Here is an 11,880-nt window from a genome sequence, read left to right on the forward strand (position 1 = left end):
TGTTACTAAGAACATAAGCCATAATACTATAAAATTCCTGTTTAAGGTGATACTACTGAAGATAAGCAACAGCTTTCTGGTAGTTTGAAAGACAACAAAATTGACTAAAACATTATTAATAACACCTTTTCTTTAGTAAATTGTGAACTATCATTGCAAACAATGAAGTGGGGAGAGAAGGGGAAACAAGTTCGAGGGATGAGCCGTGCTGGTGCGTTGCAAAATCGACGCAGGTGGAGTTGGACTGAGCGACTCGGAGAGGAGGAGTCAAAGCAGAAGAGTTTCAATGCCCACCCAACTAACCTGGGTGTGAGGTTGGATTGCTCTTTGCGCTGAGCCATTTGGAGAGACTGAGAATGGCTTTGAGCTTGGCGGTGTGTTCTAGGCTCGGAGCGAATCACTGGATGGCATGGCCTAGGCCTGCAGCATTTCACTGCGGCAGGGCCCGGGTCCTAGAGTGAGGCACGATCTGCTGTTCGACTATTCAAACACTGGCCCAGATAGACTGGAAAGGCAGGGTGTTGGGACCAGAGGCGGGGGTCAGGCCGATTTTGTGCTGAGGCTGTGAGAGTGCTCTGCCTGCTTTGCACTATGTCTGTGAGCTTCGTAGTGATTTGCCCTGCCAATACGATGAACGGAGACCAAGGCTTTGAGTCTGTTCCAGGCTGCTCCATGGATTCGGATCTCAGGACTCAATTCAGTTCAGGATTCTCTTGCTCACTTCTGTTGTTTGCATGATTTGTGTTCTTTTCCTCTTTCTCTCTGCATTGGATATTGGTCTTTTCCTTAATTGGGTTCTTTCTGGTTTCTTGCTTTGTGGCTGCTTATAAGCAGATACATCTCAAGGTTGTGTAATTTATACATTTTTTGATATTATATGTACTTTGAATCTTGAATGTTGAAATTCTTTCCTTCCAAAAATGTTTGGAAATAGACAGCTATTCTTTCACCAGAGCAAAAATGACAATATTTTTGTAGGTGGGTCATCAGTATATGGACTGCTGCAACCTGGGAATGTGACCCAGGAGAACAAGTAGCATTTCACCTATCTTGCATACAACAAGTATAGGATGTAGGGACGAATAGATGTCAAAATCTGCTTCTGAACCTTCCATGTCTGGTACCTATGACAGGATCAAAATGTATTCCACTCTTATAAGAAAACTTGAAGTGAGATCTGAATCTGGCCTCGTCAGACTCACCCTCACTCCAAAATTATATTCTGTACTTTGAAATCACACCTTGGTGACAATTACTGATTTGTGTATGTGTGCATGTATGTAGCAAATTTTGGAACTGCAGTATCTATTTAATAAAGGAAGTATTCCAAACAATTAATTTTGAGAGAGTGTGCTTAATTATAATTTCAATAACTTCATTTCAATGGCTTTTTATTAGGACAGGCTTAGCTTGTTGAGGAATAGCCTATTGCATGCATCAGTCTCTTGTCTGAGTTGTTAATAAGGAGGGTTACAATTAGCCTTAATATCCTCAGGCAATTAGTAATAAAAATATTTTGTTTTCCTACACCTGATTGCAAATGGATGGCTATTCTGTGGATTGTAATTTTCACCTCAGCAATGGCGTCTCCCACCAATAACTTAATGACCTTCTGGCATTTAGTTCTGGTTGACATGCAAATGATAGGATTGTTACCATCTTTAGAAATATACTTCCGCATTAACCCCTTTGAGGGAATAAGATAAGAGGAAATTCCAGAATGAAATAGATACATTTATTGGAAATGACATTTTCTAGGAAATAATTTTGGTGTTAATCCTAAATTATTGTTCTTTTTGTTGTACATTGTTCAGTACATGGTTGTTGAGGATCTTTCGAGATGCTTTACTATGGCAACAGCCTCTGTAGTTTAGACCACAATGCTGTCAATGAAAAAAATAATTTTGAAAGAAAAGACTTGCCTTTTACTTTTGTAGAGTTAGAATTTTTTATTGGGAAAATAATCTGTTTTATTCATTTTATTTCATATTTAGCTCTTGATGCTGCCCTTGCTTCATTGACTGCTGCATTAAGTCAGTCTTCATCTTCCATTTCATTATTTCTGAAAAGAAATGAAATGAAATTCAACTCCACTGAATTGTTCTCCCTTGCACAGAAGACTCCCTTCTATTTTGAAAAGGAAGGCATTTTGAAAATCAGGAAATCAACAACCAAATGGAGAAAACATCAAGGTTACATTTGAATTATTTTGTAATCTTTGCATTTATGAAAAATGGGCTTGCTATTAGTATCACTTATTTACATAGAATGCCTAAAATATCCTTCTGGAAATGCTTGATTAATATCCTTCCAGAAGTACAGAATAAGCTCCTTCTGTTTATAGTTACAAAATGCAGAGGTATTAGAGACATATTTTTGATTGTTTGTTTAATTTTTGGAATTTTCTATTATGAAACAAAATTGCTGTTTCTTTAGTACTTATTTTCAATGTCATGTTACCACAAATCACAAAATGTCTTGGTTAATAGTTGGCAAATTAATGTTACATTGTTTGCTAGAGCATTGTATAATGTTTTTTTTCCATAATATTGATCAGTGGTTCTAAACGTGAGCCACATGGCCCTCTAGGGGCCCATGCTGGGTTATGTAGGGGCCACAAACACTAGAAAGTGAGGGCCACAGGAGTCTCTGAATGGATCTTGATAAGTGCATTGTTTTAATGAAATATTACTAAAATATATAAATATATATTATATATTATTATAATATATATATATATATATATATGCACTTTGGGATTGTATTGTAGCATTTCTAAGTTATAAGCAGATTGGGGGATAAATTATAAACAAAAGAAAATGCTGGAAATCCAAAGCAACACACAGAAAATGCTGGAATCAGGCAGTGTCTATGGAAATGAAAAAACAGTTGACTTTTCGGGCTGAGACCCTTTTTCAGGACTGCAAAGGAAGGGGAAGATGCAAAAATAAAAAGAAGGGGCGAGTGGAAGGAGGGTAATGAGAAGGTGATAGGTGAAGCTAGGTGGGTAGGAAATATGAAGGACTGGAAAGGACGGGAAGGAGGAGAGGTGGGTGGACTATGGAGGAAAGGGAAGGAGGAGAGGACCCAGGGGGAGGTGATAGGCAGGTGAGAAGAGGCAAGAGGCCACATTGGGGAATAGAAAAACAGAGGGAATTGTTTTTACCAGAAGGAGAAATCGAAGTTTATGCCATCAGATTGGAAGTTACCCAGACGAGGGGGCCATGTGTCGCCATGTCGGAACGGGAATGAGAATCGGAATTAAAATGTTTGGCTACCGGGAATATGCAGAAGAGGCCACAATAGACAACCCCAGCAGATTCTCAGATGAAGTGTTGCCTCACCTGGAATAGCTGTTTGGTGTCCTGAATGGAGGTGAGGGAGGAGGAGAATGGGCAGGTGTAGCATTTTGGCTGCTTGTAGCAATGTTCTGCGAGGGAGATTAGTGGGGAGGGACAAATGGACAAGGGAATCATGGAGGGACTGATCCCTGTGGAAAGTGGAGGGGGGAGGTGAAGATATGTTTGATGATAGGATCCTTTTGGAGGTGGTGGAAGTTGTGGAGGATGATGTGTCAGAGATGAAATTGACTCCGCTAAGTCTGACACATTTTACTTGTCAGACATATTTCAAAAACTGAATTCATTGAACAAACAGATACAAGAAAAATGCAATCTCATATCATGCAAAGAGGCTATTACCATTTCACTTGAAAAATTCAATATTCGACATTGTGAATGTATGCTATTTCCTTCACTGGCCCTCTTAAAATAGAATTGCAAGATGATGATCTGATTGTGCATGTGAAGCAACTGTAGACTGATAATGAAATTTTGGTTCAGAGTCCTGTTGGAGATGCATATTCCAGACAAATGTCTGCATTTGGGGTGAATGTGAATGGTGTTGAGGGATCTAATAACTCAAACAAAATTCAATCGCGGCAACAAAAAAAATTCTGTATTACTCATAATATTCAGAATAAGTTTCCACAGCTCTGGGAGTAAGCCAAGTAGTTCAATTAGATTTCTCACCTCTTATCAAATTGAATGTGGTTTTAGTCAAACTCTTCAACTGAATCCAAAAGTTGTAACCATCTTGATGTGAAAAGATGTGATCTTTGATTATCTGTAACCAAGTCGCAAGCATATATTATAAAAACACATAGATTCATCAATCGCAAGGATCTTACTAATTACCCAAGGTAACAATATTAAGCACATTTTTGTTGCTGGTTGGAAGAATATTATATATATTATAAATAATGTAAACTATCCAGAGCTTTGAAATTGTTTTATTTTTTATAGATGCCTGTTGCATTATATTTAACATATAATTCCTATAAACTGTTAAAACATAAGTATTGACTGTATATTAGAATAATTAATACAGTTGACAAGAAACTGTAGCAACTAATGGAGACTATGGAGGGTGGGGGCCACAGTGATAAGTGAAAGTTACGAGTGGGCCATGAGCAGGAAAAGGTTTAGAACTACTGATTTAAATCAAAGTCTTTTTAGCTTTTCAAATCAAATACTTTCCAATAGAATGGAATTCACGATTAGGTGTTTACAACAGGATTGTTGTATCTTCATAATGTAAATTCTAAGCAATGATAGTTATCAATGAAGATGTTTGAAATTTTTGTTACACCAAGCATATGATTCTCAAAAGGAATTAATCGTACAGTTAAAACTATAATGTTAAAGAATATATAAAACTGATTATACCTGGTAAACAAAGATTCCTGGATACTGGAAATCTGAAATGAAAGGCTGAAATTCTGAAAAACAAACTTTGTGAGTCAAATATATAAATTAAGAGAAAAGCAAGTGTTTCCCCATTGATCAATTTTATTTCTGTTGGAATCTGCCACCCACATAGAAACATAGAACATAGGAAACCTACAGCACCACGCAGGCCTTTTGACCCACAAAGCTATGCCAAACATGTCCCTACCTAAGAAATTACTAGGGTTATCCATAGCCCTCTATTTTTCTAATCTCCATGTACCTATCCAAAAGTCTCTTAAAAGACCCTATCATATCCGTCTCCACCACCATTGCCGGCAGCCCTTCCGTGCACTGACCACTCTCTGAGTTAAAAACTTACCCCTGACATTTCCTCTGTACCTACTCCCCAGCACCTTAAACCTGCACCTTCTTGTGGCAGCCATTTCAGCCCTGGGGAAAAAGCCTCTGACTATCCACACGATCAATGCCTCTCATCATCTTATACACCTCTATCAGGTCACCTCTCATACTGTCGCTCCAAGGAGAAAAGGCCGATTCACTCAACCTATTTTCATAAGGCATGCTCTCCAATCCAGGCAACATCCTTGTAAATCTCCTCTGCACCCGTTTTATGGTTTCCACATCCTTCCTGTATTGAGACGACCAGAACTGAGCACAGTACTCCAAGTGGGGTCTGACCAGGGACCTATATAGCTGCAACATTACCTCTCAGCTCCTAAATTCAGTTCCATGAATGAAGGCCAATACAATGTATGCCTTCTTAACCACATAGTTAACCTGCTCAGCTGCTTTGAGCGTCCTATGGACTCAGACCCTAAGATCCCTCTGATCTTCCACACTGCCAAGAGTCTTACCATTAATACTATATTCTTCCATCATATTTGACCTACCAAAATGAACCACTTCACACTTATCAGGGTTGAACTCCATCTGCCACTTCTCAGTCCAGTTTTGCATCCTGTCAATGTCCTGCTGTGACAGCCTTCCACACTATCCACAACACTCCCAACCTTTATGTCATCAGCAAACTTACTAACCCATCCTTCCGCTTCCTCATACAGGTCATTTATAAAATTCATGAAGAGAAGGGGTCCCAGAACAGATCCCTGAGGCACATCACTGGTCACCGACCTCCATGCAGAATATGACCCGTCTACAACCATTCTTTGCCAATTGTGGGCAAGCCAGTTCTGGATCCACAAAGCAATATCCCCTTGGATCCCATGCCTCCTTACTTTCTCAATAAGCCTTGCATGGGGTACCTTATCAAATGCCTTGCTGAAATCCATATACACTACATCTACTGCTCTTCCAGTTAGAAGGGTGAGCATGAGTTGGAAAATAGTTAAAATGGGGAGGAATAAACTCGTGGTCTACATTGAGGAAAGAGTTATAAAACTAATCGTGTTTTCACTTTTAAGGCAGAATGTAAGATGTCTATTCAGGTACAAATGTTACTGGCTTCAAATGAAATGGAAAAAAATAACAGAAATCATACTTGATCTTGTATAATATTGTACAGCATTGTTTTCCAACAAAAGTAGCACATGCAATTTTAATACAGCCAATCCAAAAGACAACCAGATAAAAAAAAATTAGAGGAATGAAATGGGAATAAGTTCAGACAGTATTTTTCAATTTGTTTTACTGAGCAGAACATTGACTGCAGTTGGTTGGAAATAAATAGAGTTACTGAGTGATACGTTGAGAAGAATGAGAATGATAGCATTCTTTGGAGATTTTTTGTGGGTGGGAAGGAGTTTTGGAATCTTTGCTTTAGAAGATTAAATGGATTAAGCTGAATCCATAGAAGTGGGGGGGGGGGAGATCCTTGTTGGGGGAATGGGATTAGAGAACTAAATCTACAAATGCTGGAATCTGGAGCAACAAATAAAATGCTGGAAGAATTCAGGGGCCCAGGCAGCACCTGTAGAGTGAAATGGACCATTGATGTTTTGAGTCCACATCCTTAATTTGATCTGAAACACAGAGAGGTGATAGCCAGTATAAAGAGGTTCAAAGTACATTTATTATCAAAGTATGTATGTACATTACGCAATCTAGAGATCCATCTCCTTACAGGCAGCCACAAAACAAAGAACGGTAAAAGATCCTAAATGTGTATATGAAATAAAGACTGTTAAACACCCAATGCTCAGAGAAAAACAACACAAGTTATTAGGAAGGGCTCTAGGCAGACTGAGGACAGAAGAGTGGCTGGGAGATAACAAAGCACTGCAGACGATAGAATCTGATTGGTGGAGCATGGAATCAGGTAAGGGAGATGAATTGTTTAGATGGGAACATTGGGGGAGGCGACCCAGTGGAAGGAATCTGTGAGAGAAGGACAGATAGAGTGGGTGGATGAGGGGAAAGAAACAGGGTGATGGGGACTGCAGTGACTGTGGAATGAACTGGGTGACTCAGGCGGAAAGACAAAAGGCCGAGGTAGAGCAATGTGACTGAAATTGGAGCTTTCTGTTGTGGGGGGGCGGAGGAATGAGATGGAGATTATAGAGAATGCTTGTGGTAAGGTGGAGGGGAAAATGTCTAGGTTACTTGATAGCTTTCAGTGTTGCTTAAGAAGGGAAGCCAAATGCTAGTTAATCATAACAGATGTTTTTGAAGGAAGGTAAATGGAGAAGAATAAATGAAGGGAATGAGAGAGTAATCGCACACTGGCACTGTGGCATATAAAACGTAGTGCTGGTTGGAAACCGGAAATAATAGAGAGTGGCAGAAATGCTTAGCAGATAAATAGCATCTGCAGAGAGAAAAAAAATTGCAGGGGAAGGAGTTTACATCAGAACTGGTTGGTCATCTGAAGGGCTGAATTCATGCATTTGACATCACTCTGTTGGAACTCTAGGATGTTGCTTTTTGAAGACTTAAATGCTGTTCACAGTATGACCCAAGGAGATCTGGTTCAACAAGAAGTACTGTACTGTATTTGATTGCTTAACAGTACACATATTTTTAGTATAACAGAGCTGGAGAGGGTTAGCAACTTTAAATTCCTGGGTGTTACTATTTCAGAGGACCTGTCCTGGACTTGCATAAGTCCAATTGTGAAGAAAGCATGGCAGCGCCTCTACTTCCTTAGGAGTCTGGAGAGATTTGGCATGTCATCTAAAACGTTAACAAACTTCTATAGATGTGTAGCGGTGAGTGTATTGACTGACTGCATCAGGGCCTGGTATGGAAAATCCTACAAAAGGTAGTGGATATGGCCCAGTCAGTCACAGGGAAGGCCCTTCTCACCATTGTGCAAACACTGTCGTAGGAAAGCAGCATCCGCCATTAGAGATCTCCACCACCATGGCCATGCTCTCTTCCCGCTGCTGCCATCAGGTAGAAGGTACAAAGCTTCAGGAACAGTTACTACCCTTCAACCATCAGTCTCTCAAATAAAAGGGGATAACTACACTCACTTGCCCCATTATTGAAATGTTCCCATGACCAGTGACCTCACTTTGAAAGACTCTTTATCTCATTATCTCATGTTCCCATTACTTATTGCTATATATTTATACTTGCATTTAGACTATTTGTTGTCTTCTGCACTCTGGTTGTTCTTTTGCTAATCCTGTGATGGTTACTATGCTGAGCATGCCCACAAAACATGAATTTCAGGGTTGTATTGTGACATGTATGTACTTTGATAATAAAAATTTACTTTATGCTAATGTGTCTTGGATTGTAAGTTTGAAGTTACAGTGCATGGTGCATTTTTGCGACACATTCTGTGCTTTTGAAAGATGTACATAAATCTGCATACTTTAGTATTTAAAACATACTAACACTTTTAAAGACATTAACATTTAACGTTAAGTTGTTGAAAATTTATAGTTGAAAACTTATTTAGCATAAATGCCACATGGCATTTGAGCGTTATTTATATGACTTTGCAGGATCCAATCAATAATTCAATTCCTACATTGAAATCTGGCACATAATTAGGCTTCATTTTCTACCTGAAATAATTAACTGATTCTCATGTTGAGAATAAAATGGCCACATTTAAAATGTAGTTTTGTCTATAGTTTACAATATTGAATTGTTGGGGATATTTGTCTTGTAATCATGTTGGATATTATGTATAATGTTAAAGTACCCTGATAAGAATTAAATGTGTACTGTTCTGTAAAGTTATTTACCCTGAAACAAATAACATTCATGCTAATGGAGTTGTAACTTCAATTGAATCACATCTCCAAAATGGGTGACTTCAACACAGGCCAGCCTTTGGTGACGAATGGGTTCCACTTTCTGCATGTTCTGAAGTTCGTTTTGTTCATTAATTGGAATGTACACACAAAAAATTCAAGCACTGTAGTATTGTAATGAAATGCATCAAAAGCACGTAAGACTGATAAAAAGAACAATTACTACAAGTGGAAATAGGAAACTAGTTCTGCCAATCATAGGAAAATGTATTTATATATGTTGGACTTCTGATTTTAATAACATCATAGGATAAGTTGGGCTTTCATAACCATGGGACAGCCTGTACTTATTAAAGTTCTATCAACGTCATGCATAGACTTTTCTAGTGTCATGGTGGGTACATTAATTTCAAATATAGTATTTAACTCACTATTTAAAATATTGGCATGGTGTGGTTCATTCATAAATTGGGTCATTTTTAAAAAGGATTTTAATATTAATCTATATTCAGTAATCATTCAAATACATGTTTACAGTTTTAAGTCAAATTAAGAAATTAAGTTGTAAAATTATTTGTAAAACAACATTTTGTAATAAAACTTGAATATTGACTTGACCTGAAATTAAATAATATTATTTGCATTTCTGGCTATCTTAGCATCAGGAAATTTTTCTGATAACTTTTTTGGAGGGATCTTGTTTTCCCTAACTCCTTTATTTCAGCATTAAACTCTGTTAAATGATGTGTTAATACAGTATGTGACATTTCCCATAATTCCAATTTCTATCTTTACTGTTCTGAAAAATGATAGTTCTGATTTATTCTGGAATAACTGAGCATTACTCATACTGTTTCCTTGAAACCATCATCCTTATTCCCTGGCAGCCTCTAGGGTAAAGGATAACTTGCTTATTCTTCAGTTTTGTGGATTCTGATGTAGTTGATGAGGCTAATGTGGCAATAACAGACTTCTCTACAGATGTGATAAGAGGCTGCCTTAGAGACTGGGGAGATGATGCATACCATTACAAATGCTCTAGCCATAGGCTTTCCAGGAGTCAGTGGGGATGTTGTATTTCTTGGTAATAGAGCTGATGCGAGATACAAGATGGAAACAACCATTTGGTACATTGAGCTTGCACCACCCAACAACTGGGCATCACACACAAAATGTTGGAGGAACTCAACAGGCCAGGCAGCAGCTTTGGAAAAGAGTAAACAGTCAACGTTTCAGGCCAAAATCCTTTATCAGGACTGGAGAAAAAGATGATGTCAGAGTAAGAAAGTATGGGGAAGGGAGGAAGAAATAGAAGGTAGTAGGTGAGAGGTGAAACTGAGAGAGAGGGTTGAAGTAAAGAACTGGGAAGTCGATTGGTGACAGAGATACAGGGCTGGAGAAGGGGGAATCTGATAGGAGAGGACAGAAGGCCAGGGAAGAAAGGGAAAGGGGAAGGAGCACCGGAGGGAGGTGATGGGCAGGTAAGGAGATAATGTGAGAGAGGGAAGTAGGAGTGGGGAATGGTGAAGGAGAAGGGGTGGGGGTTATTGCCGGATGTGTGAGGAATTGATGTTCATGCTATCAGGTTGGACGAGCAACACCTTATATTCTGTCTGGGTAGTCACCGACCTGATGGCATGAACATCAATTTCTCAAACTTCTAGTAATGGCCTCCCCTCTTCTTCCCTACAGTATTGCCCATTTCCATTCTCTCTCTCACTTATCACCTTACCCGCCCAACACCTCCCTCTGGTACTCCTCCCACTTCCCTTTCTTCCATGGCCTCTGTCCTCTCTGATCAGATTCTCCCTTTTCCAGCCCTGGATCTCTTTCACCGATCGACTTTCCACCTCCTTACTTCACCCTTCCCCCCGCCAGTTTTGCCTATCACCTACAACCTCCTGCCCTCCCCCACCTCCTTATTCTGACTTCTTATCATTTTTCTCCAGTCCTGATGAAGGGTCTCAGCCCAAAACGCCGACTCTACTCTTTTCCATAGATGCTGCCTGGCCTGCTGAGTTCCTCCAGCTTTTTGTGTGTGTTGCTTGGAAGTCCAGCATCTGCAGATTTTTTTCTTGTTTGTCATCAACTGGGCATTTTAGATTAATCCTATATAATCCCATTTTTGTTTTCTTCCCAAATTCTCTTCAACTGCCTTTAGATTCTGCCACTACACAGAAAAGGCAACTTATAATGGCCAGTGAACCTTAAAACCACGTTTTTGGGACATGGCAGAGAAAAGCAATGCCATCTCGGGTATAATGTGCACACTGCATACAGACAGCAGTCAAGGTCAGGACTGAACCCAGGTTGCTCAGGGAGACTTTAGTATATACTTAAATCTTTCTTTCCCTGTCCTTCTGATAATCTCGTCCCATGAAGGAGCTCAGAAACCGTGTTTGTTTCAGCTTGTTAGTTATGCAACTCTGGATTTATGCTACTTAAAGAGCTAATGCTCATCCTGTATTTTCAGTCACTGAGGTCGATGACTTCCCACAACCACAGCAACCAGTCTGCTGTGACCACATAGGTGAAGATTGTTATCACTCTCAGCTTGCTACCTTACCCCGAAGAGGCAAAGCAAGGCTTCTACACCTGTTCTCTGCCACACGTCATAGTTTACTACTCGCTGCTGCATTGGGGAGCTCACCCAAAATGTATGATCAAAGAGAGATTATGCACACTACTTCAACTTCCTTCATTGGTTTGTGCAACCCAAGATTTCTGGTGAAGTCTAAGGCAGTGAACCCACTCGCTTGCGTTGTCCTCTAATATGTGCTAAGAAAGTTTATGGGGTGTTAGCTTTCATAAGTTGAGGGATAGAGTTTAAGAGATGTGATGTAATGATGCAGCTCTATAAAACTCTAGTTAGGCCACACTTGGAGCACTGTGTCCAGTTCTGGTCGCCTCAGTATAGGAAGGATGTGGAAGCATTGGAAAGGGTACAGAGGAGATTTACCAGG

The 11,880-nt window shown here is 39.6% G+C and overlaps 1 protein-coding gene and 1 long non-coding RNA gene across 6 annotated transcripts in view; one reads left to right on the forward strand and one right to left on the reverse strand.

Annotated features, from left to right (window-relative positions):
- Window positions 1-11,880, forward strand: part of inpp4b (inositol polyphosphate-4-phosphatase type II B) — a 786,855-nt gene that overhangs the window by 34,705 nt on the left and 740,270 nt on the right. For 3 of the 5 annotated variants that reach the window (XM_059965139.1, XM_059965141.1, XM_059965142.1), the window contains exon 2: window positions 1,995-2,192. The exons of 1 other annotated variant lie outside the window; for it this stretch is intronic. In XM_059965139.1, the coding sequence (XP_059821122.1) occupies window positions 2,078-2,192 (115 nt within the window). In that variant the 5' untranslated portion in view covers window positions 1,995-2,077. Of the gene's footprint in view, window positions 1-1,994; window positions 2,193-11,880 lie in introns of those variants that run through there. One more of the 5 variants, XM_059965143.1, reaches the window with a different exon arrangement.
- Window positions 1,943-9,372, reverse strand: LOC132391664 (uncharacterized). Its single transcript, XR_009511299.1, has 3 exons — window positions 4,728-9,372; window positions 4,032-4,125; window positions 1,943-2,062 (listed from the first exon to the last, which is right to left on the reverse strand). It is a non-coding gene; the product is annotated as an uncharacterized LOC132391664 (long non-coding RNA).

The sequence above is a fragment of the Hypanus sabinus genome, chromosome 3 (assembly GCF_030144855.1).
Source record: "Hypanus sabinus isolate sHypSab1 chromosome 3, sHypSab1.hap1, whole genome shotgun sequence".
NCBI lineage: Eukaryota > Metazoa > Chordata > Chondrichthyes > Myliobatiformes > Dasyatidae > Hypanus > Hypanus sabinus.